The sequence below is a fragment of the Bison bison genome, unplaced genomic scaffold (assembly GCF_000754665.1).
Source record: "Bison bison bison isolate TAMUID 2011002044 unplaced genomic scaffold, Bison_UMD1.0 scf7180017864304, whole genome shotgun sequence".
Taxonomy (NCBI): domain Eukaryota; kingdom Metazoa; phylum Chordata; class Mammalia; order Artiodactyla; family Bovidae; genus Bison; species Bison bison.
Genome location: NW_011494876.1, coordinates 16,737,083 through 16,763,764, shown reverse-complemented (window position 1 = coordinate 16,763,764; position 26,682 = coordinate 16,737,083). Strand labels below are relative to the sequence as shown.

Below are 26,682 nucleotides of genomic sequence, written 5' to 3'. Positions count from 1 at the left end.
CCTCCCCCTTGGGGTACCGGTACCGGTACTTGTCTTGGTCTCGCAGGGCAAACTCCAGTGGATAATGGCCCTGAATCTCCTCGTAGGTCATTTCCTCACAGACGCCCTAGGGAGACACCACAGTCATCACAGTGCCCACTCCAGGCCCGGGGTCGGGAAGGGCGTTTCCTGGGCCACGGGGGCTTCCTCGCCCGGAGGTTAGAACCCAGCTGGGAAGAGTAGGCTCCCTGGGAATACTGAGCAGGGGGCGCTCGTGCACTTGGAAACAGCTATCAGGAGTCTTCAACCCACCCATCATACATCCAGCCATCCAGTTTATGCCATAAAAATACACACAGAAATGTTAACTAGGTGTCTTTTCTAAAGAGTCTTTTGTTTTCTGTGCTCGAGAAATGCTACACCAGGAGGGTGGGGCTCAAAAAAAAAAAAAAAAAAAAAAAATGCTACACCAGCGCATGGACTACTGTCAGTTCCGTTCAGTTCAGTCGCTCAGTCACGTCCGACTCTTTGCGACCCCATGAATCGCAGCACGCCAGGCCTCCCTGTCCATCACCAACTCCCAGAGTTCACCCAAACTCTTGTTCCTCGAGTCGGTGATGCCATCCAGCCATCTCATCCTCTGTCGTCCCCTTCTCCTCCTGCCCCCAATCCCTCCCAGCATCAGAGTCTTTTCCAATGAATCAGCTCTTCACATGAGGCGGCCAAAGTACTGGAGTTTCAGCTTTAGCATCATTCCTTCCAAAGAAATCCCAGGGCTGATCTCCTTTAGGATGGATTGGTTGGATCTCCTTGCAGAGTCCAAGGGACTCTCAAGAGTCTTCTCCAACACCACAGTTCAAAATCATCAATTCTTCGGCGCTCAGCTTTCTTCACAGTCCAACTCTCACATCCATACGTGACCACCGGAAAAACCATAGCCTTGACTAGACAGACTACTGTACAATATAAAGTAAGATTTCACTCGTGTCACTCAGGCTGTACACATATGCGCAGCATAGAGGACCTTATACAAATGCCATTTTAAAACAAAACCAAAGAGCCCAGGAAAATGTGTGGTCTGACTGATGTCAGTCTTCCAAGGCTCAAGCCAAGACCCAGCACACAGGCTATGTCTAGAGAGGAAGCAATTAAACGCCCGTAATAAAAAGCAGGTGTTTTATGGTGTGTGTGTGTTTTTCCCCTAGACAAAGCCTTGGGGCAAAGTTGTCTATAAAAAAGGAAATATAAAGGGGAAAATTTATATCTGTAAATGCCTATATCAAAAAAGAAAGATCTCATATCACTAATCTAAATCTTCCACCTTAAGATCCTGGAAGAATAGGAAACTAAACCCAAAGCAGGCAGGAGAACACAGCACAAATTCAAACAGAAATTCATGAAATAGAAAACAGAGAATAGAGAAAAGCAACAAAATCAAAAGTTAGTTCTTTGAAAAGATAAGAGAAAACTCTTACTAGGATGACAGGAAAAAAGATAGTGCAAATTATTAAACCAGGAATGAAACAGAGATATTATTAAAAAGCTTATAGAGACAAAAAAGATTATAAGGGAATGTTATGAACACTTCTGACTCAACAGACGTGAGTTTGAGCAAACTCTGGGATATAGTGGAGGACAGAGGAGCATGGCATGCTGCAGTCCATGGGGTCACAAAGAGTCGGACATGACTCAGTGACTGAACAACAATAAAATACCAAGAAATAAGAAAACTTAGATCAAATACGAAAATTCTTACAAAGATACAAACTACCCATTGTGAGATGAATGTGTTCTCCCAAAACACACGCTAAAGTCCTAGACCCTGGGAACTGTGAATGTGACCTTATTTGGAAATTGTCTTTGCAGATATAGTCAAGTAGATGAGGTCCAATGACTGGTGTCCTTTTAAGAAGGCCATGTGAAGACACAGGGAGACACACACAGGAAGAAGGCCACATGAGGGGGACAGGGACTACAGTGATGCACCAGTAAGCCGAGGAATGTCAAGGATTGTTGGCAGTTACTAGAAATTTGGTAAAAAGATGGGCACTATTAGGAGGAATTCCCTGGCGGTTCTCGTTGCCGAGGGCCTGGGATCAATCTCTGATCAAGGAACTAAGATCCTGCAAGTCAGGTGCAGCCAAAAGAAATGATCAGGGTGATGGCTCAGAAAGAAATGGACAGTAGAGAAGCCTCTATCGTCCTAGGGAATACATATATCATCGTGAACAGAATGTTGCTAGAAATATGAATGTTTCGGCATTTCCTTGGAGGTTCAGTTGGTTGGACTCTGCTTTAATTGCCATGGCCCGAAAGAGGAACTAAAGAGCCTCTTGATGAAGGTGAAAGAGGAGAGTGAAAAAGCTGACTTAACACTCAACAAGCAAAAAAACAAAGATCATGGCATCTGGTCCCATCACTTCATGGCAAATATATGGGGAAACAATGGAAACAGTGACAGCCTTTATTTTCTTGGGCTCCAAAATCACTACAAATGGTGACTGCAGCCATGAAGTTGAAAGACACTTGCTCCTTGGAAGAAAAGCTATGACAAACCTAGACAATGTATTAAAAAACAGAGACATCACTTTGCTGACAAAAGTCAGTATAGTCAAAGCTGTGGTTTTTCCAGTAGTCCTGTACGGGTGTGAGAGTTGGACCATAAAGGAGGCTGAACATGGAAGCATTGATAATTTGTACTGTGGTACTGGAGAAGATGCTTGAGAATCCCTTGGACTGCAAGGAGATCAAACCAGTCAATCCTAAAGGAAATGAATCCTGAATAGTCATTAGAAGGACGAAAGCAGAAACTAAAGTTCCAATACTTTGGCCACCTGATGTGAACAGCCAACTCGTTAGAACAGATCCTGATGCTGGGAAAGATTGAAGGTAGGATCATTAGAAAAGACCCTGATGCTGGGAAAAATTGAAGGCAGGAGAAGGAGACGACAGAGGATGAGATGGTTGGATGGCATCAGCCATGCAGTGGACATGAGTTTGAGTAAGCTCTAGGAGATGATGAAGGACAGGGAAGCCTGGTGTGCTGCAATCCATGGGGTCACAAAGAGTCAGACATGACTCAGCAACTGAACAACTGAACAACCATGAAGAGATGACTAACAGGTCATAGATATTATCAGTAGACTAGTTTCCAAACTACAGATAAAGAAGGGGATCCAGAGCATCTAAGAAAATAATCAGATTAACTCCAAAGAAAAAAGAAAAATCAAGGCTTCTCTGCAACACCAAGTGTTACAGCCACATTCATGTCCCTGAAAGGTACATATCAGATCTGTCACCTGAGTCAGGGAGCTGTTAACTGCATGAGAAAGAGAAGTCGGGGCTGGAAACCTCCCAAAACTTCCACCAACCATAACTGATGAAAGCCCACAAAATGGGTTAAAGAACCTATAAAATGGGTCCAAAAAATTGCTTACTCTTTCGAAAGAGTTCATCAACTCTAAAGAGCTAAAACATGGAGAAGGGAATGGCAACCCACTCCAGCATTCTTGCCTGAAGAATCCCATGGACAGAGGAGTCTGGCAGGCTATGGTCCATAGGGACACAAAGAGTCAGACACGACTGAAGCGACAGCCCACACGCACTAAAAACAATTAAAAAAAAAAAAAGAAGACCTAAAACAGATTAAAAAAAAAAAAACCATGATGCTAAACTCTGCCCAATTACAGTAATGAAGGAAAAAAAAGCAGATGGAAACAAACAGAAATAATACATTCTCATAATTCCCAATAGAATCAAGAATTGTTTTCCTGTTACTAATTTTGATAAGTATATTTTAGTTATTCCTTTATTTATAAGAATTCTACTTAAGAATGTCTTTGAAAAGCTGTAGGTAATGAACATTGGAATAATAAAAGCCATTGCTTGCCTTCCAAATCACAGAAAAGATGGTGTTTATACAGGGGGAAAAAATGAAATGAGAAATTTGCAAGCTATTGGGTGAAAAAACGGACAAAGACAGCAACTGTAATAATAAATATAAATGGGTTTAGATCCCTAAATGAAAAAAGTTATCAGGTCAAAAAATAAACCAAAGATATGGCCCTTCCATCTAAAGAAATGACAGAAAGAGGTTAAAAATAAAAAGGAGTGGGGCTTCCCTGGTGGTTCAGTGAAGAATCCGCCTGCCAATGCAGGAGACACAAGTTCGATTTCTGATCTGAGACAATTACACATGCCGCAGGGCAACCAAGCTACCAGCAACTGAGGCACCATAGCTACTGAGCCTGTGCTCCAGAGCCTGGGAACCGTCACTACTGGGGCACGTGCTGCAACCACTGCAGTCTGTGCACCCCAGAGCCTGTGCTCAGCAACGAGAAGCCACCTCAATGAGAAGCTCGAGGACTGCAACACAGAGGAACCCCACTCACTACAGTCTCCTGCACTGCAGGCAGATCCTTTACCGACTGAGCTACAGGGGAAGCCCAGAGAAAGCTGGCACAGCAACAAAGACACAGCACAGCCAAAACTAAAATAAATAGATTTTTAAAAAATAATAAAAGGGAGTAAGTATAGCCAAAATATATGGATGCAAAGCAAGGATGGCAAATTTAAACCAAAATGAGATAGCATCTCATACTCATCAGAACTGTCTGTCAAAAAAAACCCAGAAAAATAACAAGTGTTGGCACAGATGCGGAGAAATCAGAACCCTTGTGCACTGATGGTAGGAATCTATAAAGGTGGAGCTGCTGTGGAAAAAAATACAGCAGTTCCTCAACAAAATAAAAATAGAATTACCATATGATCCAGTAATTCCACTTTTACATATGTAGCAAAAAGAAATGAAAGCAGTGTCTCAAAGGGATATTTACACACCCATGTTCTTAGAAGCCCTATTCACAATAGCAAAAAGGTGGAAACAACCCCAATGTTCATAGATAAAATGAGTGGATACGCAAAATGTGGTATACACATACAGCGGAACCATATTCAAACTTAAGAATGGGATCCTGACATTTGCTACAACATGGATTAACCTTGAGGACACGATGATAAGTGAAAGAAGCCAGTCACAAAAAGACAAATACTATCTGATTCCACTTATGTGATACACGTAGAGACAGAAAAATCATACAGACAGAATCAAAGAGACAGAAAAGGGAATGGTAGTTGTTAGAGGCTGCTGCTGCTGCTGCTAAGTCACTTCAGTCGTGTCCGACTCTGTGCGACCCCATAGACGTCAGCCCACCAGGCTCCCCCGTACCTGGGATTCTCCAGGCAAGAATACTGGAGTGGGTTGCCATTTCCTTCTCCAATGCGTGAAAGTGAAAAGTGAAAGTGAAGTCACTCAGCCGTGTCTGACTCTTAGCGACCCCGTGGACTGCAGCCTACCAGGCTCCTCCATCCATGGGATTCTCCAGGCAAGAGTACTGGAGGCTGAGTGGGCAGGAAAAATGGGAGCTATTGCTTAATGGGTACAGAGTTTCCATTTTTCAAGGTGAAGAGTTCTAGAGGGACTTTCTTGGGGTCCAGTGGCTGGGACTCTGTGCTCCCAATGCAGGGGGCCTGGGTTCAAGCCCTGGTCAGAGAACTAAATCCCAAATGCCACAACTAAAGATTCCACATGCTGCAACTGAGAACTGGAGCAGCCAAATTAAATAAAAATAAAATAAATATATACTTTTTAAAGTTCTGGAGATGGACAGTGGTGATGATTGAATATTATGAATGTACTTAATACCACTGCACTGTGTGTTTAAAAATGGTGATTGGGACTTTCCAGGTTGTCCAGTGGTTAAGACTTCCACGGCATGGGGCACAGGTCTGATCCCTGGTCAGGGAACTAAGATTTGGCATGCCACATAGCACAACCAAAAAAAAAATTTTAAAGGTGGTTAAGATGATAAGTTTTATGTTATTTGTATTTTACAAAAAAAAATATGGAAAAAGAACGTTGGAACGATAATATTCAAATTGGTCAAAGTATAAATCCATGCAAAAAGTATTTTATAGTAGACAGTAACTATCCACAATGAAGGCTGAGCCACAATGGAGTAACTGCTACCACATTTGCTCTGGGTCCAACATGAACAATTCAAAAAAAATGAAAACGGACAAAATCATGCAACAACTGTTTGTAGACTTGAGACAACAGGCAGAGCAGGGCTGTGATCCTCCAGAAGGGCCACAAGGAGCCTTTGACTGCTGCAACTTACTGCACAGGCACTTCTGGATTGCAGAGCAGAACACCACAAGGAAAGAAATAGAAGACACACAAAAAAGAACAAAATAAAAACAGAAGTACAGACAAGGGAACCTGAAGACACAGCCATAGAAAGTACCCAAGCGGAAGTTCAGAAAGAACAAAAGACTGAGAAACAATGAACAGAAGCGCGATGACCTGTGCAATCATCCCCGAGGTTGTCTAAACTATACCAAGTGGTCTAACATACATGTTGTTGGAGTCCAGAGTAGGAGACAGGGTGGCAGACATGATGGCTCAATTTTTTTTTCAAAGTTCATATTTAGAAACCCAGAAATCCAAGAATCTCAATGAATTCCAGCAGGATAAACATGAAGTAAAACATACCAAAGCATATCATAATCCAATTACTTAAAATTAATAATAAACAGAAAATAGAGTAAAAGAAGATACATTGTATACAAAACAAAGATGAGAATGACAGCAAACTTCCTGCCAGATACACCGTGACCCAAAAGACAATGGAACAGCATTTTTAAACGCTCAAACAGAAGGAAGGCTCTGCTGATTCCTCTCATTTGCCACTCCGCATCTTTTGACTTTTCTACCTGCTCTCTGCCCCAGGAGACTGACCTCTGTGGACACATCGACAAGGCTCCCGTGGCCACTAATTTCTTTTTGGGCTAGGCCACGGGGAACGTTGGTAGGAGGTCACAGGATGGAGGAGAGTCAGGCTGAGATGTTTTTTCCGACTCCCTCTTATAGAAGTTGCTTTCAGCAGTCTAGGCCCTCACCCAAGGTCCATCCTACCAGGCTGCCCTCTCCTCACTGCTCCCTGCCCCCAGGATCCTGTATCTTCTCTCTCTTCTACCCAAGGGAAGCAATGGTCCCTGTTGTTTCAAGGCTTCTATATCCTCCCCATTATCATTGCAAAATGGTATATATATAAATCTTTTCATAAATATATAAATATTTTATAAATCTTCCCTGAATTAACCTAATTAGAGTGGCCATCTGCTTCTCTTTATGTCCCACAAATTCTTAAGTCATGAATTTAAATTACTTTATAATAAAACATCAAAATATATACAGAAGAAAAGGTAAAATAAAACTGTTGAAAATGCAAGAAAAATCAGCAAAATTATAATGAGTATATTTAACAACTATTGATTTATGATGATCAAATAGACCAAAAAAAGACAGAAAATGTGAATGATATAATGAAAGAAGCTGAAATTAATACACCCATGCATGCATCTCTTAGCCATAAATGTTAATAACACAAAGCTAATCTTGTTTCAACTAAACTTATACTTGTTTCCTTCTCTCTAGCCAATTCTGAAGAAATGGTTTTGAAAGAAATTACTTTCAAGAAAATGCCAGACATGATTCCATTTCTTCTGGAATACTTCAATTTAAGACTCTAAAAGTTAGAAAGCTTCATTATCTCTCTTTCACACACACACACACACACACATGCACACACCCTGTTATTCTTCCGTATAATTGGATAATGGACATTTTTTGGATACTGTATCCAACTAACAGGCAACAGACTGTCCTTTCAAATGAGATATTTATAAAAATTTACCATATTCTAGGCCATAAAGAAAGCCTCTAAAAGTTCCCAAAGGCTGAATTACAGGTCACCTCCTTGGATTGCAACATAGTAAAGTCAACCATGGGGATTCCCAGGTGGTCCACAGTGAGGACCTCACACTTTCACTGCACAGGGCCCGCTTCACTCCCCCTGGTCAGGGAACTAATATCCTGCAAGCAGTGCGGCATGGCCAAATAAATACATAAATTAACCAGAAAATCACCTTAAATACTTCATTTTTGAAGAAGAAAGAATGACAATAAACACGTCAGTCAATAAACTTTAGAAGGAAAGTAAGAAAAACGAAAATAATATAAAAGCAAAATATAAATGAACTAAAAAATAGAAAAAGAATAGAACTGATACAATGTGAGATCTGGTTCTTTGGAAATAAAAATTTCAATACGTGACTAATCTCTGACACACCTAATTAAGAATCAAAACTGTGCAATATCAAAGGACGGGAACAGCGGTAATAACACCTGACACTGAGATGACTCCACCATCAGGTTCTAACATATAACTTACTCTGATGAACAAATAACGTTTGAATAAAATAAACTCTCCAGATGATTCAGGGATGGAGAGATAAACAGGAAATGATAAAACAGCCACTACAGCTATACCTTGGAGATACTCTGGGTGTGGTTCCAGATCTCTGCAATCAAGTGAGTCACGAGAATTTTTTGCTTTCCCAACGCACATAAAAGTTACATTTACATTATACACTGTTAAGTGTGCAATAGTATTATGTTTTAAACAATGTACATACCCTAACTAAAAAATAAGTTATCGCCAAAAAAAAAAATTGCTAAGTATCACCCAAGACTTCAGCAAGTCCTAGTACAAACATCAGAGATCACTGGTCACAAATCACCATAACAAATGTAATAATAATAATGAAGAGCGTGAAATACTAAAGCGAACAAATGCTTTTGGAAAAATGGAGCCAATAGACTTGCTGGATACAGGTTGCCATCAACCTTCAATTTGTAAAAAGCAGTCTCTGCAAAGTGCAATAAAGCAAAGTACAATATAATGAGGCCTTGCCTGTACTGTAAAAGCTTGATGGTGGATACAAGGAGGTGGGGACACGACGCGCCCTAAGATGACTCCCAGTGAGTCAAGCTCTTATTTAATTCCCTTCTCTGGAGTAGAGTACTGGAAGAATCAGGGACTGGCTTCTACCTTTTTTTTTTTGACCATGCTGCACAGCTTGCAGGATCTTAGTTCCCTCACCAGGGACTGAACCCATGTCCCCTTGCAGTGAAAGCTGGCAGTCCTACGCACTGGACCACCATGGGGCTGTCCCTTTTAACAGCCCAGCGTCAGCCTCCCTGGCCTGGCACCCCACAGGAATGCTGGGCCTGTGGCCTCTCCCATCTCACAATGCCACGGATGCCCCCGTTCCCGTCCCCCATCTTTTCCAGCAGGGATGGATTCCGTGGCATGTGGCTTCATCACCTTCCTCCCTACTCCTCACCTTCTCTGGCCCACATGCTTCCATCTCAGCCACATGGACACAATGGAACCAGCTCGCGTGCTGAATGAACGTTCTGCCTTTTCCACAACTGCTGGGGGCTGGAGGACCACCCCTAGGACACAGGCAAGGGCACCACAGAAACTCTCCAGACCAGCCAACTCGCCCCCTTGGCTAACTCCCCTGGGAAACTTCTTCCTTTCACTCCTGAGTGAAACCTGCATGAGGTTCTGAGACAGGACTCTGACCACCTGCATCCCTCTCCGTCCCTGATATCCTGGAAACTGGGCCTCTGCTGATAGCTTACAGTGACTGACGCTGGATTCCTGACCTTCGAGGAAGAAGATTTAGCTTTGGGACCACGTACCAAGCTTGATCCTTCAAAAGCTTTTGTGTAGCAGAGTTTTATTAAAGTAAGAAAAGGAACTGAGAAAGCTTCTGACATAGACTCAGAAGGGGGACGAAGAATGCCCCCCTCGCTAGTGTTAGCAAGGGAGTTATATACTTTTTAAATTAGTTATTACAATAAAGCAAAAGAATGTCTCAAGATTAAAAAATTTTACCAGACCCACTCCCACAATTTACATTTTAGGATAACAGGATTAGGATTTAACAATAGAAAGATCCTACCAGACCCACTCCCATAATATACATTCTAAGATATCAGGATTAGTCAGAAGATTTTCAGGAAGGAGAAACTGTCCTCAAACAGAATACAGTAAACTGAGTTGTGTAATCATCAGTTTCCCGCTTAAAGAAAAAAAAAAACGTTTTATGTGACTAAGACTAAAGAATGTAGAGAAAAAAAAAAAGCTTGTCCTTTCCTCCTCCTTGAGAACCCCAGATCCCTCTCTCCTCGGGGACCCCGGACTTCTTATCAACCTGCCTAGGCATTGACTCGCTCACTGCCGTCTCTCAGGGCCTCCTGTCCTCATTCTCTCCCTTTCTACCAGCCTCTCATCATCAGCTTACACACAGCCAAGTATCCCTTGACTCTGAGCCTCTTGCCTCCCTCCCACTCATTTTCCCATCCAGTCCCATTGGGCAACAGCCCACTAGGCTCATGCCAAGACTCCCAGTGGTCTTGTTATGACATCCCAATGGTCAGCTTGGAGATTGGCCTCATTGCCCTTTCCTATGGAATCTCACCCTACTGACCATGGCCTCCTCCTCTCTGCCTTGACTCCCATGACCCTCATCGGGCTGGTTTGCCTTCCACCTCACTGGACACCTATCCATAGCTTCCTCCACAGCCCCTTACACACCAAGGCTCCCTTGGGCTCTGTCCTGGGTCCCACTTCACCTCCCTCAGCCACCTGATCCATTCCACAGTCTCAAGCACCATGTCTGCGGCGGATATACCCAAGCCCCACCTCTCCTTAGAGATCAGGTTGCCTCCTGGGTATCTGCCATGGAACATCTCCCAAGAACATACCACCTTCCTCTCATGCCTACCTATTTGCCTACCTATTTACCGACACCTGCGAAGTGGTGAATGAAGTAGACACAGTTCGTGCCCTCAGGTGAGCGCCTCACCTTCCCTGCCCCAGGACCCTTCCCAGTGGCTGGAAATCTGGAGCCATCCTGGATGTGTTTTTCCTTTTTACATCCCTGGTAGGGTATCATCAGCCTCCATCTCTTCACCTGGATCTAGATCCCCGGCATCTGGCCCAGTTCCTTGCATAGTGTGTGTGTGTGCTAATTCACTTCAGTCATGTCTAACTCTTTGCGACCGCATGGACTGTAGCCTGCCAGGCTCCTCTGTCTACAGGATTCTCCAGGAAAGACTACTGGAGTGGGTTGCCATGCCCTCCTCCAGGGCATCTTCCCGACTCAGGTATTGAACTCGCGTCTCTTAATTCTCCTTCACTGGCAGGCAGGTTCTTTACCACTAGCACCGCCTGGGAGACCCTAGCATAGCATAGGCTCACATAAATATGTGATAAATAAATGAATAAAAACACCCCCCACTCCTCTACTCCTCTTTCACTGCCACCACCCAAATTCCAGATTCATCACCTAATCAGGACACATCAAGCACCTCTCACTAGTCTCCCTCCTCCAGCTTTTCCTCTCACCTCATCCCAGCAACACAATTCTATCCAGTGGGGTGATCTCTGTAAAAGTCAAATTCGATCTTGGAGACTTCCACATCAGGCAATGGTAGACTAGCTTGTTTTAGACTAACCCTCCCCTTGAGAGCGACTGGAAAAGCCAAACAGAAACAAACAAATACATCTGCTTGATATCATCACAAAGCCATGAGGCAAAGAAGACCTGAGGGGCCTTCCCCGGTGGCCCAGTGGTTGGGAATCCGCCGTGCAATGCAGGGGGACACCAGATGGATCCCTGGTCCGGAAAGATCCCACACGCTCCAGAGCAACTAAGCCTGTGCACCACAACTATGGAGCCCACGTGCCACAACTGCTGAAGCCTGAGCGCCCTGGAACCCGTGATCCTCAAGAAGACAAGCAACTGCAATGAGATGCCTGAGCACTAGCTAGGGAAGAGCCCCCACTCTCCGCAAACAGAAAACCCAGAAGCCCAACGAAGACCCAGTGCAGACAAAAATATGAAAATAAAAAAGGAAATATAGTTTAAAAAAAAAAAAGAAAGAAAATCACTTGTCTAAAAAAAAGACGTGAGAGGTCAAAATCCTGAAGTGAAGGGAAGCCCGAAGAGATGAAGCTGGTTCATGGCATCATTTTTCCCTTGGAGGTTTTGTTGACTTGAAAGTGAAGTTCAAGGGATGAGAAGCCAGCTGACAGGCAAAATGGTGAAGGTGTAAACTTCCAGTTATAAGACACATAAGTCCTGGGATGCAGTGTGCAGCATGGTGGCTACAGTCAACAATATGTATCATATATTTGAAAACTGCTAAGAGAGTATGTGGGAGAAGGCAATGGCACCCCACTCCAGTACTCTTGCCTGGAAAATCCCATGGATGGGGAAGCCTGGTAGGCTGCAGTCCATGGGGTTGCAAGAGAGTATGTCTTGAAAGTTCTCATCACCAGAAAAAGAAAGTTTGTAACTCTGTGGTGATGGATGTTAAGTGAACTTACTGTGACACTTACTTCACAACATATGCACACATCACATCTTCACCATGTACCTCTAGATAAGTATATGCAAAAGCAGGGAAGAAGGGCGGGATGAATCAGAACCATAATCAATGATGACATGTTAAACAAAAAATTCCTTCTGACCCTCAATGTCATCACCCTGGGCGAACGCAGCTGTGCCCAGACCTGGGCAGGGGAGGGGAGAGACGTCAATTACCGCATCAATCTCGTTGAGAACTTTCCACTGCTCATAAGGCACACCCAGGGCCTCCGCCGTCTGGATTGTCCTCTTCATCTGGCTTGTCCAGACCTTTAGGTCCTTGATGTTCTGATCCCTGATGAACTGGGCTAGACTCTTGGCAAACTGAAACACACCAGAAGCAAATTCAGATGGACAGGTTCTGGGATGCCCTCAAAGAGTCCATGGAGCCCAGCCTCAGCGAAAACCAGTGTGGTAAAAAATAAATAAATAAACAAAACACATGACCCCTACTCCCACAAGTACGGTCCTTGTGCATTCTTCCCAGACCCTGAAGGTAGTTCCAGCTGAGGCTCATCAGGTCCCCTGCCAGTGCTGGCCCCTCAAACCACATGCCTAGGCTGGACTGTCTTCCCAGCAAGGCTTCGATTTTTTCCCTGGACTGTGGCAGAGGATCACCCATACTGCGGGCACTCAGCTCACTCCCACAGTGGCATGCCAGTCCAGGGAAGGCGCTCAGCTGGCGACAGCTATTATGGAAGCCAGAGATCCAGGCATCTGCCTGGTGACCCTCCCTATGTAATGGGAACATTCCAGACTGGATTGCACATTAGCTGGAGTCCCTCACCAACACATGCGCACGCACGCACACACGCACGCGCGCGCGCGCGCGCACACACACACACACACACGAGTGCGAGCACTGACCTCCCTGCCCCGGGGGGACAGCCCTGGGTCCCCGCCGATCCGGCCCTTGAGGTTGAGCTCGCTCTCCCCATGCCGGCAGAGGTAGATGGAGCGGGGTGTCACATGGATGTTCATGAGGTAATATACAATGCGGCTCTGGATGTGGTCAGCCACGCGGTTCACGACGTAGCTCTGCCCCACGTCCATGATCTTGATGTAGGACAGATCCCTTTCCAGAGAAGGCAGGGAGAGGTGAGTGAGACCCGGGTCCTCCAGGGTATGCCCTGCCCGCTCCAGAGCCTTTCCCCTCTGACCCCGCCAGGCTTGAGACCACAACACGCTGGACCATCAGCTGGTGTGCGAGCGACAGGGGTGCGGTGGAAGCCACATGACACGCGTGACATACAGACAAACCGGGTGAGAGGTGCCCCACGCTCAGCATGCTCACAAGAGGCGACAGCCCAAGAGAGGGGTCGGTCCTACCACATCCGGACTTTCACTGCTGCTCTACGTCCCCGGGCCCCTCTTGCCTACCTCTGAGCTCTCAAGGCACTGTCTGCAGGGTGAGCAGGAGACAGTTTTTTCCACGATTGACCTGATGGTAGTAGCTGGCAAACACACCTCCCTTCCAGTCTTCCAGGTCAGCCATCCACGGGCCTGACCTGGCCTTTCCTTCCCCCAGTAACCCTCCCCCTAGAATCCAGCCCATGTCATCTGTGTGTGCCCAGCGCCCGTGCCATCCCATGCCAGCCAGCAGGTAGATGAGACAAGTAGCACAGGAGGATGGTACTAAGGCCCAGCTCCGCCACACTCCCTGCTTTGGACCATGCAGCCCTGCAGCGTGGACAACATGGCCACAAGGAACAACGCCGTGCTGGGGAGACCAGCAGAACCACAGAGGCGGGGCAGCAGCACCGAAACAGTGCCAGGCTCTCCAAGAAGATGCACAGCCAGTCCAAGGACTGTCCGGCAGACACCCCACACACCATCTCTCCAACAGTCGCTTGACTTCCTTGGTGTGTAATTAAAGATTCATACATAATTACAAGTGACCCAAGCACAAGTTCATATTCCAGCCTTTTTATTTAATGCTACATAACGTATGGCAAAAGGAAAAGGAGCGACAGAGGCTGAGATGGTTAGATGGCATCAGTGACTCAATGGACATGAACTTGAGCAAACTCCGGGAGATAGTGAAGGACAGGGAAGCCTGGTGTGCTGCAGTCCATGGGGTGGCAAAGAGTCGGAAAGGGCTTAGCGACTGAACAACAAGAACATAACATACACTTTTCCATGTCTCTTTGGCACGATTTATAAGGGCTGTGTAATACTTTATTCAGTTATTAACTTAATCACTTAGGTGTTAATTACTTAAGTGTTATTCACTTCACCACCACCCCCACTTCTGCTATAAGGAGTTGTTGGCAAACTATGGCCAGTTAGTCAAACTCAGCCTGGTTTTGCAAATCAAGTTTTACTGGGACACAGTCACGCCCATTTCTTTACATGTTCCTTTAGTACTAGATGTCAGAGTTAGAGACTGTATGCCCCCAAAGCCTAAAATATCTACCACCTGAGCCTTTACAGAAAGAGCCTGCCGATGGCTGGCTGCTGTCCCCATTCAGAACTCACTCCTATGAAGCACTGGCCACTGTCAGCTCTTCGTGGGTAGGACCTGGGCACCCTGTTCTCCTTCTCAAAACACAGACCCACACCGCAAGAAGAGCATGTACTGTTTGCAAATGCCTCTGTACAGAAAACAGGCTTGATTTTATGATGGCATAGTAGAAAATTCTGACTTTCAGAGCTCCAGATAAAGCAACTGCAGTTCTATGAGTCACCTCTGGGCCGCGACCTCCACCCCGAGGAGAGAAACAAAGGGCAGAGCATCTCTGCCTGCTGGGGTGGGCCCTCAGCCACCACCTCGGGGAGCCACGGAAGGCAGCCAGTGGACCAGACCCAGCCCCCACCACAGCCGAGGACACAGGGCCGCCCCGGCTCACCGGTCCAGGTCCTCGTCCAGCGTCTCGTACGAGTTCTCATAGCACTCAATGCGCCTCATGAAGTCCTCTGCGGCCTCGTCGCTATCACGGTTGATGTAGTCAGGGCTGCCCAGTTTTACTTGCTGCCGGAGCCAGGCACAGAGGATGCATCAGCTCCAGAGGCCAGGCAGGGGGTACCAAGGGCAATGCTGGGCAGGGGCCAGGGGAGGAGGCTGGAGGCCAGCTCCAGGGGGCTGGTCCCATTAGGAAGAGGCCAGCGGCTCCCTGGGCCAAGCTCCCACACCAGTGCTAAGAGAGCATTACTGGGCATCCTGAGATTGCAGTCCCTTGTTTTGGTGGTACAGGGGGAGGTGAAACCAGAGGGATAAGGGGCCCTGAAGCCCCTCCCCACCTGAACTATCTCCCCAGACACTGATGTTCATTTCTCAAATAAAAAGGGAATATGGGTGAGGGGTCAAATCTCCTCCCCCTAGGGGCTGAAGCTCATCTCCTACCATCCAGGGTAGGACGAAGGGGAAGGAGAGGGAGGGGAAGAGAGGGGAAGAAGAAGGAATGCACAGCTCTCCAGACGAGTGGTACTTGGGGATCCAGGACCACCCAGCCCAGAGATCTACTGCCTCCCCACCGCCCACCCCCACCAACCGAGCTAAGGTTGGCCCAGCCATCAGCCGAACCTGCAGAGGGACCTCACTGTCACAGGCCGTCTCGGGTGTATTCCTGTCCCCCGCAAGGTCAGATGCACCACACCACTCACCACAATGTTGGCAGCTATGACCTCAGGATCCACACAGATGGACTCGACAAAAAAGGTCTGCAGCGAAGACCAGGGCGGGCAGGAGGGCAGGAACCAGAGATGCATTTAAGATCCTGGGCCTGGCTCCCTGGAGCCCCCTACCCACTGAGGGCCATACTGATCAGCCAGGGCCTTGAGGCCCTCCTTCAGGGGAGAGGGCCTGGACAAGGGGCATGGAACCCCCAGCAGGTGCCACCCCATCCAGGACTCGCCCACCAGGAACCCCACTTCCCCAGAAAGAAATCCAGGTGGAGAGAAAAGCATTATTGCAAATCTACTCAGGAGCCCACCTGCCTGCACATATCAGGAGGCCAACAAACAGGCCCCAGGGGGCCTGAAGGTGCCACAGCCCAACCGAGGAGGTAAGCCGGGGGGCCTCACCTTGTAGCCGTTCTGCTCCCCAAAATTAAAGATGGTGGCTCTCCGTTCTCGGGTGGTATTTGTTGCATCAAAAACCTAGAATCAAATTGGGGTTAACTCAGCCTGTGGCCCTGGAAAAGGTGGGAGGCAACTGACAGCTAGAGCACAGGGGTGGATTTCTCACTGAGACCAGCTGATGCCTGGCCATCCACCTGGCCAGTACCCTTCAGACCTGCAATGGCTGGGCTGGTCCTCCAGTTCCTTGGCAAGTGCCTCAAGGAAGCTAGAAGGAGCAAGTGCCCATGCTCACAGCCGGAGAGCAGGCACTCAGCTCATGTCTGACCAAGACTTCCAGTGAAACTAGCTAAACCTGGAGAACTAAACCCACATTTATTTCCACTCCATCCTGAGACCCCCAATAAGATGGGAACAGGACAGGAGATGGGCGATGTCACCATAATTTTTTTCTTTAAGACAGACATTTGGTGAGTGGCTCAGAGAAAGCAAACACAAGCCCTTACCAACCAGAGCACACCTGTTTTGCAGACCTGGGATAGTCAGGAACTGGGCACAGGCATCTCGGCAAAAGGGGACAAGGGTGTAGAGGAAAGGGAAGGACTGGCTCCACTGGAAGTGCAAGTGGAGCCCCAGGACCCCTCCCTGCCTCCTCCAGGCAGGTTCTGAACTGCCTGGGGCCTGCCCAGAATCCTCAGGTGCAGCCTACCCAAGCGGATTTTAGAGCACCACTTTTTATAAAGGGATTTATCATTAGACCAGGGTCACTGAATGGTCCAGCAAGACCTCTAACATGGAAAATGAAGACTTGGGAATTCCTTGGTGGTCTACTGATTAGGACCCCATGCTTCCACTGAAGGGGGCACAAATTCAATCCCTGGTCAGGGAAGTAAGACCCCACAAGCTGTATGGTGCAGACAAAAAAAAAAGAGGAAGACTAAATCAAACACAATAAAAGGAACTTTAAGAAATGAGGACAGGGCATAGCATAGAAGGAAATGTCAAAAACCTACAATTATTGTCTAAAGAGACGTGACATGCCATATAGTAAGCACAAAACAAGAACAGGCTTCGAAAAAATTGGAACGCTCAGAAAATAAGACATTTTAAATTTGGAAATTGTACCATAAAAGTATAAAACTTCAGCCAAACACTTCTCAAATAATGTTACGGAAGTCTCCCTGAAAGTGGAACAAAAGAGACAAAGGGAGAGTAAGGGGGAAAAAATACAAAGTTAGGGATTAGGTCTAACATACAGCCACCAGGAGTTCCAGAAAAAGCATCTCAGAAAGTGGGAGAGGAGGGAGGACTTACGGTGACACAGTGGTGGGGGTAGCTTAACAAAGTAAAATATATGACAGTTTCTCTGACCTGCTGGAGAAGAGTTTCCTGATGAAAACCCCCAGCCCAAGGACCCGGCATTGTGGAGAAGACCACCGTAAGACGAATCAGTCTGAAGACCCTAAAAGCTTCTCCAGAGAAAGGGCCTGAGAAGCCCCCAGCTCCTCCAGGAGATAAAATCTTTTCTTTTTTAATCTTAACTTTTTTTTTTTGGCTGCACTGCACGGTTTGTGGGATCTTAGTTCCCCGACCATGGATCAAACCAGAGTCTTAACCAGAGGGTGAAGAGTCTTAACTACTGGATCACCAGAGAATTCCCTAGGAAATACAACCTTTAAGGAGGATCAACAAATCAGAATGAAAACAGACTTTCCCACAGCCATAATACAATGGAGCAATGTCATGAAAAATTTAGAGGAAGTGTTCTTTCCACCTAGAATTCTATACCCGCCCATCAAAGGTGAGGATTTAAAAAAAAAAAAGATATTTCTGGACATGTAAGGTCTCACAAAATGTACTTCCCAAGTATCTTTCTGAGAAAGCTACTTGTTTGTACTCCAACAAAACAAGTCAGTAAATCAAGTAAAAGGAAGACATGGGGTCTAAGAGCCAGACATTCAACTCAGGAGGGAAGAGAAGGAAATTCCCAGGGTGACGGCTATGCCACAGACCTAGGGGGCAGCTGATCTAGATGGAGCTGGGGACAGAGCTCCAGGCTGCATGCCTTCAAGAGGAAGAAGGAAGGAAAAATGGCCACGATGTTTGACAGCAGAGGGTTGGGGTGGGGCCCTTTCCTGAAGACACCCTTGCTCAGCTTTGTGCACCTTACTGGAGGGGCCAACACATAGATGGAATTCCCTTACCCAGCATTCAGTTGATTTCGGAATGGTCACCAAATGCTGGGCAGGATGCTCTCCACACCGGGAGAAATCGCATTTGCTAAAGACTCGAGTAACATGACATGCCTAACCTGTGGGGTAGCCAACCCTGTGAGTATTCAGAGGGAAGTCCTGCAGGGTCAAACACAACCACAAGCCCAGAGGGAAGTTCTTGGCCCCATCCAGCCTCTGGCTTCCTACTGCAGAGCAGCTTCAGGCTTCCTCCTGGGGGGGCTGGCACCCAGGGATGTCTAGGGCCACACGTCCCCTGCCTTTCCCTCCAGATGCCTGGTAAGTAAAGGGCTAGAAGTAGGTGGGCTCCCGCATGTCACTGCCAGATGCTGCCAGCGTGTTATACTCACCGCCACGTGTCCCCCCTCCTCACTAAGGAACCGCCGAACGTCTCGGAGGGCTGTCAGCGCGCACTGCCTTCAGAAAAGAACACACCGTTCAGCCAAGAACCTGCTGGCTGCTGCAGGACAGTAGGTCAGGGACATATGCTGTGCCAACCAGGAGAGGGGACGGCCCCTGGGGCTCCTTCTCTCTTCTCAAGGTTCCTCTTTCCTCGGGAAGACCGCCAGTATTTGGTAACCCTGCTCCCGTAGGTGGAAGGCTATGTGCTCCTGGCCATCAGGAATACTTTTTTTAGTATACGTATTTATTTATTTTTGGCTGTGCTGGCTCTTTGCTACTGCTCAGGCTTTTCTCTAGTTGTGGCAATCAGAGGCTACTCTCTTGCTGTGGAGCACAGGCTAAATAGCCGTGGTGCACGAGCTTAGTTTCTCCGGGGCATGTGGAGTCTTCTCAGACCAGGGATCAAACCTGGGTCCCGTGCATTAGAAGATGGATTCTTAGCCACTGGACCACCAGCGACGTCCAGGAACACTTTTTGAAATATCATGTTTCAGTACTTGTTTCTTTTATCTCATCAGATAGAAATCCAGGCTGCCATTTTGCCATTTTCAGGACTTCTCAGAGTCCTACATTTCTCCTGATTATCAACATAAGCACTTTGAAAACCAGATACTTCCTTGTGTGTGTGTTGGGTGGGGAAGCTGGCAGTGGGAGAACAGAGACAGTATCGGCAGCCTCCAGCTTAAAAGGCAGGATTAAGCTTCAGGTTCAATTTTCTTTCCTAGAAGAGAAATGTGGACCAAGGAGACCACCTGCTGTATCACCAAACAAAGGATGTTGCAGGCGCTAAGGCTCAGCCACTGCCGCCGCCCCCAAATGTGCACCCTGAGGGGGATTCAGGAAGGAAAAGAACAGGACACTGGACCCAGATAGCTGAAAGGCATATCAAAAGGAGGACTTCAATGAGCCCAGGCTCTTAGCTCTTTCCATTCAAAGAAAAGCTCTAGGTTCCTTAACTTGAGATGTCTGTGTTCTTTAACAGACTCTCTTGATGTTTGGGCTACCTGGTTTTTGTCCCCCAAACTCCTATATGTCCTGGAACCTTCCTTAACTTCTGCGAGCAGTCCCTCAGAGCTATTTGAGAGGCTATCTTACAGGCTTAAGTTCTCTGGCTATGCTGTGCAGCCTTTGAGATTTACTTCCCCGACCAGGGACTGAACCTGGGCCCTTGGCAGTGAGAGCACAGAGTCCTGATCACTGGACTGCCAGGGAATTCCCAAGTCCTCAGTGTTGCTCACCAAATAAAACATAACTCTCAAATTTTAAGTTGTGCATTTCTTTCAGGGGACCAAGAACTCCCCAAATGACCCCTTCTGGAGGAGGGCGCTGTGTCTCTGCCTCCTGGACCCCCCACCATGTCCACAGAGGCTCTGGAAGGCAAAACCCTCACCACGGCTGACCACTGACTACACTGTCCTCAGAACACCGCAGCCTTTTTGTTCATTGCTGCAAACTGGATTGCCACATACAAGGATCTTTCTAACTTTATCCATTTCTCCTACAAGGTCCAAAGATAGATAAATCACTTTGACCTTTTATCTATGCAGTGGAGCAGAATGTGCCGCCCCAAAATAAATCTCTTTGGCAGAAGGATTATTTTCAGGCTGATTATTTTTAAGAAACTGCAGACGCAGGAGCTCAGAAAACACAAATCAGTTATCCTTTTTTTACATGTCTATGCATGGCTGAGCCCCTTTGGGGTTCACCTCAAACTATCACAACACTGCATGTTAACTGTCTACATCCCAATACAAAATAAAAGGTTAAAAAGAACAGCTTACCCTTTTTTTTTTTTTTTCTTTATCTTTTTAGGGCTTCCATAGTGGCTCAGACGAGATAAAGAACCTGCCTAAAATGCAGGCGACCTGGGCTCAATCCCTGGGTCAAGAAGATCCCTTTTTTAAGAGACATTTACAAATATAAAGGAAACCTCCATTTGTAGGGGTGTCTCCCTTGCCGAACCAGGAGGAAGGAGATGATCTTATCTCTCTGGAACTATCAATGCTAAAGGCATAGACTGATTTGCTTAGGCAGAGCCATGTAGCTTGTGGAATCTTAGTTCCCAGATGGATCAGGCATCATATTGGCTCCAACAATGGTCCCACACTGGTCCTGTGGTCAGAAGCTTAATCACTGGACCACCAGGCAATTCCCTGAAGGCAGAGATTTAAATCTGTGAGCTGTTCCTGGTAACTTCCCCTGACTCCTCACCCTCAATGTCTTCCCTTCTCTTTAGCTGAAGATGGTTTTTAAGGTGAGGGCTTCCCTGAAGGCATAGATTTAAATCTGCATAAAAACTTTACCCTAATTCACTGGGCATTTCCTGATAATGTCCTCTGACTCCTTACCCCCCAGCATCTTCTTTTCTCTTTAGCTGAAGATGGTATTTAAGGTGAGGGCTTCTTAGGCCTCTCCCATGTATGCAGGAGATATAGGTGCTATTAAACTTTTTTTCTGTCTTGTTAATCTGTGTCATTGTCAATTTAATTACTAGACCAGCCAAAGAACCTAGAAGGCAAGAAGGAAAAATTTTTCTTCTCAAACACTATTACCTATACTTTTTCTGATGGAAGAGTAAAATTAGATCTCCTGTTTGTTCAACCTTGGAATTTTGTGTATAAACCCCGAGTGCATCAATACACTGTGCAGTGTGCCCAAGCGTGGCAGCAGAGGCTGACCAGAATGCTGGGCTCATGAGGAAACTGGGGCCAGAACTGAGTCCAGGTCACTGGAAGGAGCTCTACTCTCCCGCTGCCTTGTGGCCTGTGTCCTCCTGTATCCTTCACCCACTAAATTCTGGGAGCAGACCCTCCTGCCCACCTGCCCACCAAGCCTCATACGTGTCCTAGTCTAACAAATACTTTCTCTCGCTCTGCCCTTCACAGAATTCTTTCTGTGCTGAGACATAAAGAACCAGAGCTCCTTGAAGCCCCTCTGAGACACATTTTGCAGTCTCAGCATGGCTAGGGCCATTTCTTGCCACCCACATGCAGAGCCCCGTGTCCGGGCTATGATCTCCGGGGGCTCCTCTGGTTGAGGCTACGTCTCGTAGGAGGGATCAAGGGGCCCAGGTGGAGATGCAGGGGGGAACAGCCTGGGAGCCCCTGTGGGTGTGAGTATGGATGGGCACACATGTGCATGGGTGGGTATGTGACAGGTGAGTCATTAGTGAGCACCTGTGAGCAATCCCTTAGGGGTGCAGTTGTGCACGTGCAGAGCGGGTCTCTGTGGTATGACATGATAAATACATCTGGTCTCTGTCCGGGGTTCTTGGCAGAGCTCCTAAAACCCTTGGAATTCCCTAAGTGACAGGAGTGATTTTTGTCATTCATAAGCAGCCTCTTCCAATCACACCTGAGTTGATGCTAATGAAGTGATTCAGGATGGGGCCCCTAGACAGCCTTAGCATGGAGCTGGTCACAGAAAGTGATGAGGAACTTTAGTCCTAACCACCACCCTCCAGGAAAGGAGGTGGGTGCCGAGGATGAACTGAATGAGGAGAGTCAAAGCACTTCCAGGTTGAAAAGATGAGGTGCTGGTAGGGTGTGATGGTGCTGGGCCCTGAGACTCGTTACTGGTGTGTGAAGCGGGCTCAATTTTGAGGGACTGAGCCCTTAACTTGTGGGAACTGACTCATGCTAACGCCATTTAGAAAGGGTCGGAATTGAACGGAACTGGTGGACACGTCAGTGTCAGAGAGAACATCCCGGTGTCCCTAAGCCCGTGTGTAGTATGTGACTGAAAAGGTAGAATTAAAAAAAATAGAAAAGGTATCAGATCAGATCAGATCAGATCAGGCGCTCAGTCGTGTCCGACTCTTTGCGACCCCATGAACCGCAGCACGCCAGGCCTCCCTGTCCAACACCAACTCCCGGAGTTCACTCAGACTCAGGTCCATCGAGTCAGTGATGCCATCCAGCCATCTCATCCTCTGTCGTCCCCTTCTCCTCCTGCCCCCAATCCCTCCCAGCATCAGAGTCTTTTCCAATGAGTCAACTCTTCGTGTGAGGTGGCCAAAGTACTGGAGTTTCAGCTTTAGCATCAGTCCTTCCAAAGAAATCCCAGGGCTGATCTCCTTCAGAATGGACTGGTTGGATCTCCTTGCAGTCCAAGGGACTCTCAAGAGTCTTCTCCAACACCACAGTTCAAAAGCATCAATTCTTCGGCGCTCAGCCTTCTTCACAGTCCAACTTTCACATCCATACATGACCACAGGAAAAACCATAGCCTTGATTAGACAAACCTTTGTTGGCAAAGTAATGTCTCTGCTTTTGAATATGCTATCTAGGTTGGTCATAACTTTCCTTCCAAGGAGTAAGCGTCTTTTAATTTCATGGCTGCAGTCACCATCCGCAGTTATTTTGGAGCCCAAAAAAATAAAGTCTGACACTGTTTCCACTGTTTCCCATGAAGTGATGGGACTGGATGCCATGATCTTCGTTTTCTGAATGTTGTGCTTTAAGCCAACTTTTTCACTCTCCACTTTCACTTTCATCAAGAGGCTTTTTAGTTCCTCTTCACTTTCTGCCATAAGGGTGGTGTCATCTGCATACCTGAGGTTATTGATATTTCTCCCGGCAATCCTGATTCCAGCTTGCGTTTCTTCCAGCCCAGTGTTTCTCATGATGTACTCTGCATATAAGTTAAATAAGCAGGGTGACAATATACAGCCTTGACGTACTCCTTTTCCTATTTGGAACCAGTCTGTTGTTCCATGTCCAGTTCTAGCTGTTGCTTCCTGACCTGCATACAAATTTCTCAAGAGGCAGGTCAGGTGGTCTGGTATTCCCATCTCTTGAAGAATTTTCCACAGTTTATTGTGATCCACACAGTCAAAGGCTTTGGCAGAGTCAATAAAGCAGAAATAGATGTTTTCTGGAACTCTCTTGCTTTTTCCATGATCCAGCCGATGTTGGCAATTTGATCTCTGGTTCCTCTGCCTTTTCTAAAACCAGCTTGAACATCAGGAAGTTCACGGTTCACATATTGCTGAAGCCTGGCTTGGAGAATTTTGAGCATTACTTTACTAGCGTGTGAGATGAGTGCAATTGTGCGGTAGTTTGAGCATTCTTTGGCATTGCCTTTCTTTGGGATTGGAATGAAAACTGACCTTTTCCAGTCCTGTGGCCACTGCTGAGTTTTCCAAATTTGCTGGTATTCACGTGCACATGGGGTATGTCTGTGCACACACCAGTGTGCACAATTATAGGTTTTTATATGTCCAAACATGCACACAGAGGATGTGCACGTGCGTGAACACTTACATACTTTGTACATAAGGTGTGTGCACACATCTTCCTGCACTACGTGACTCTGTGCAAGTATACGAGTGTGCTTGGTGTGTATTTAAGCACATACCGAAGTGTAGATAAAGAGGGAGCACCTGCACACACACGGCTGCACATGCCCTTTTCTAGACCTTCCACTGTACCCAGCATCAGGTTCAGACCTCCACACCGTATACCTCCAGGAACCTCAACAATGTGTAAAACCTGTGTCTCTGGGAAATGTAGGCTTCTCTTCCTAGGTTTGCCATTTTTAAAAAGTCTGATCCTTCTGTTTTGCCAATTATCCGTGGGCCATCTGGGGCTGGTTAATGGGAAATGGGGCGCTGGTGCAGGGGCCAGACCCAGGCTTTGGAAACACAAGGGAGAGTTCCTAGGAACAGCCAGAGGGTGTGCCTACAGAGAAGCACATGTGAACCTGCCCCCAGCTTCTACTGCTAGGACCTCTGTTCCCACTGGGTGATCTTGGACTAGTTCCCTAACCTCTTCTGAGTCTGGGTTTCGCCATGAGAATTAATCCCAATTCCTACCTTCAATAGGCAGTCTAAGCAGAACGGCCAACAAGCTCTGGGAATGCACTAGCTTCCTTATTCTCCCCACAAACACTTTGGAGTCAGACAGTCCTGGCTTCAAATCAAACCCTGAATGATCCCAGACAATACCACCGCTTCTGACCTCAGCCTCAGCATCTGGGGAAGGGAGGCACCACAACCCACTGTAGGGAAGATCAAAGCAGCTAATGAGTGCCCACAGCTTGAGATGGGTATAGAATTTGCACTTGATGCAACCTTTGATCTACGAATTGGGTACTGTGAATTGGGAATGATGGACAGGACAGTTTATAGTGAAACAGGGGCTTAGACCTAATTCTGGGCTCTGTGAAGTTACTTGATATTTTTATGAGACCCCCTGAGCCTCAATTTCCTCATCTGTAAAATGGGTGGGGGGTGGCAATGGGCATCACACACCCAGCACACCATAGGTTCAAGTATCAGTCCCCTCCCTTTTGTCATTATCACCAGAGAGCCCACCCTCGAGTTTTACTCCCAATTTGGCCCCAGAGGCCTGAGTGTCAGACTCCCCTTCCCGTGGTGCAGCAACCGCCCGCTCCATTGACCCAAGAGCAGAGAACCTGATTGGCCAAGCCCTGATGGGGAACTCCTGCCCCCTGGTGGCCAGAGAGGGAGCAGGCAAACCACAGCAACAGCGGTGGCTTCCGGCCTAGCATTCCAGTGACCCACTAGAGCTGGGCCAGCCTCTGCTCAAAGCCCTCACACATTGGCTGGGCCCAGAGAAAGGGCAGGACGCTTCCGGACCCCTCAGCTGACACCCGCCGAGAAGGGCACAGCACGGCAAGTCAGACCACAGCTGGTGCTCAGTTAATCTGCAGAAAGCACTCAGTTCACGGCTGAATGGAGGAGGCGAGTAGGTTTCATACACAACTTTGCATCCTGTCACCCAGCAACACTGAGACAGCTGCAAGGGAAAGCTGAGGCCTCCAGTCACATGCCAAGGAACATGTGGCAAACATCCTCCCTATATCAGCTTACCCTCAGGCTAGGGAGGAAAGGTCCTGGGTCTGAACTTTCTGTCTGTAAAAGAAGGCATCAGGCCTCCCCCACCTTGGAGGCCGGAATCTCTACTTCACTTCGAGCTCCCCTCCCTACCAGAGCCCACCCTCATTAGTATAGCCTCTATGCAGACTGGCTAAGCCTCTACTACCTCCCTGAAGCTCCCTCCCAGAGATAACAGAACAGGGCAGGGCAGGGCAGGGCAGGGCAGCCACCAGTAGCCCACATACCCTTTCCCTTTGTTCCCAATCCCATCATATCCCCACCCCCACCACAGCCTGAGATGCCAAGAAACCAGCTCTGTCACAGCCCACAGGGCAGGGCAAGGCCCAGGCTCAGAGAACAGCTTGGTCATCACTAGCAACTGGGCTCCAGGGCCTTCTCCATAAACACGCATAGACACACACTCACTTCCTGATTTTCAGGCCCTCTTCGTTGTCTGGAAGGAAAAACTCAAAAGATTTGTAGGTCTTGACCATGTTCCGGCGATACTGGCCCACGTTGAACTCTGGGGGAAAGGAGAGGCTCTCTTGTCACACAACAGCATCCCTTCCCAACACCCGCCCTTCCCCCCCCCCTCTGGCCCCGCTGCAGTCCAGCCTTCTCACTCCTCCCCCACAGAGACCCCAAGCCCTGCTTGGGAAGCCGAGGCTGAATCTCACCCTGAGTGGGCACGCCAATCCAGTTCAGGTAGCGAGTCAGCTTCTTGGAGATGTAGGTCTTGCCCCTGGCAGGCAGCCCCACCATGACAATGAGCGTTGGACAGTTGGTCATGCAAACTGAAAGGCAAGGAACACGGTGTCCCACGAGGCCTGGACCCCTCCCAGGGCGCCCCTGCCTCTCTGCCCA

At 47.4% G+C, this 26,682-nt stretch overlaps 1 protein-coding gene across 1 annotated transcript in view; it reads right to left on the bottom strand.

Annotated features, from left to right (window-relative positions):
- PFKFB4 (6-phosphofructo-2-kinase/fructose-2,6-biphosphatase 4) overlaps nucleotides 1-26,682 on the bottom strand; it is a 36,705-nt gene that overhangs the window by 4,421 nt on the left and 5,602 nt on the right. Inside the window, exons 2-10 of the mRNA XM_010851907.1 lie at nucleotides 26,496-26,612; nucleotides 26,245-26,341; nucleotides 18,926-18,992; nucleotides 16,351-16,425; nucleotides 15,931-15,987; nucleotides 15,177-15,298; nucleotides 13,195-13,402; nucleotides 12,505-12,651; nucleotides 2-106 (exon numbers count right to left, since the gene is read on the bottom strand). Coding sequence (XP_010850209.1) covers nucleotides 2-106; nucleotides 12,505-12,651; nucleotides 13,195-13,402; nucleotides 15,177-15,298; nucleotides 15,931-15,987; nucleotides 16,351-16,425; nucleotides 18,926-18,992; nucleotides 26,245-26,341; nucleotides 26,496-26,612 — 995 coding nt within the window. The remainder of the gene's footprint in view (nucleotide 1; nucleotides 107-12,504; nucleotides 12,652-13,194; nucleotides 13,403-15,176; nucleotides 15,299-15,930; nucleotides 15,988-16,350; nucleotides 16,426-18,925; nucleotides 18,993-26,244; nucleotides 26,342-26,495; nucleotides 26,613-26,682) is intronic.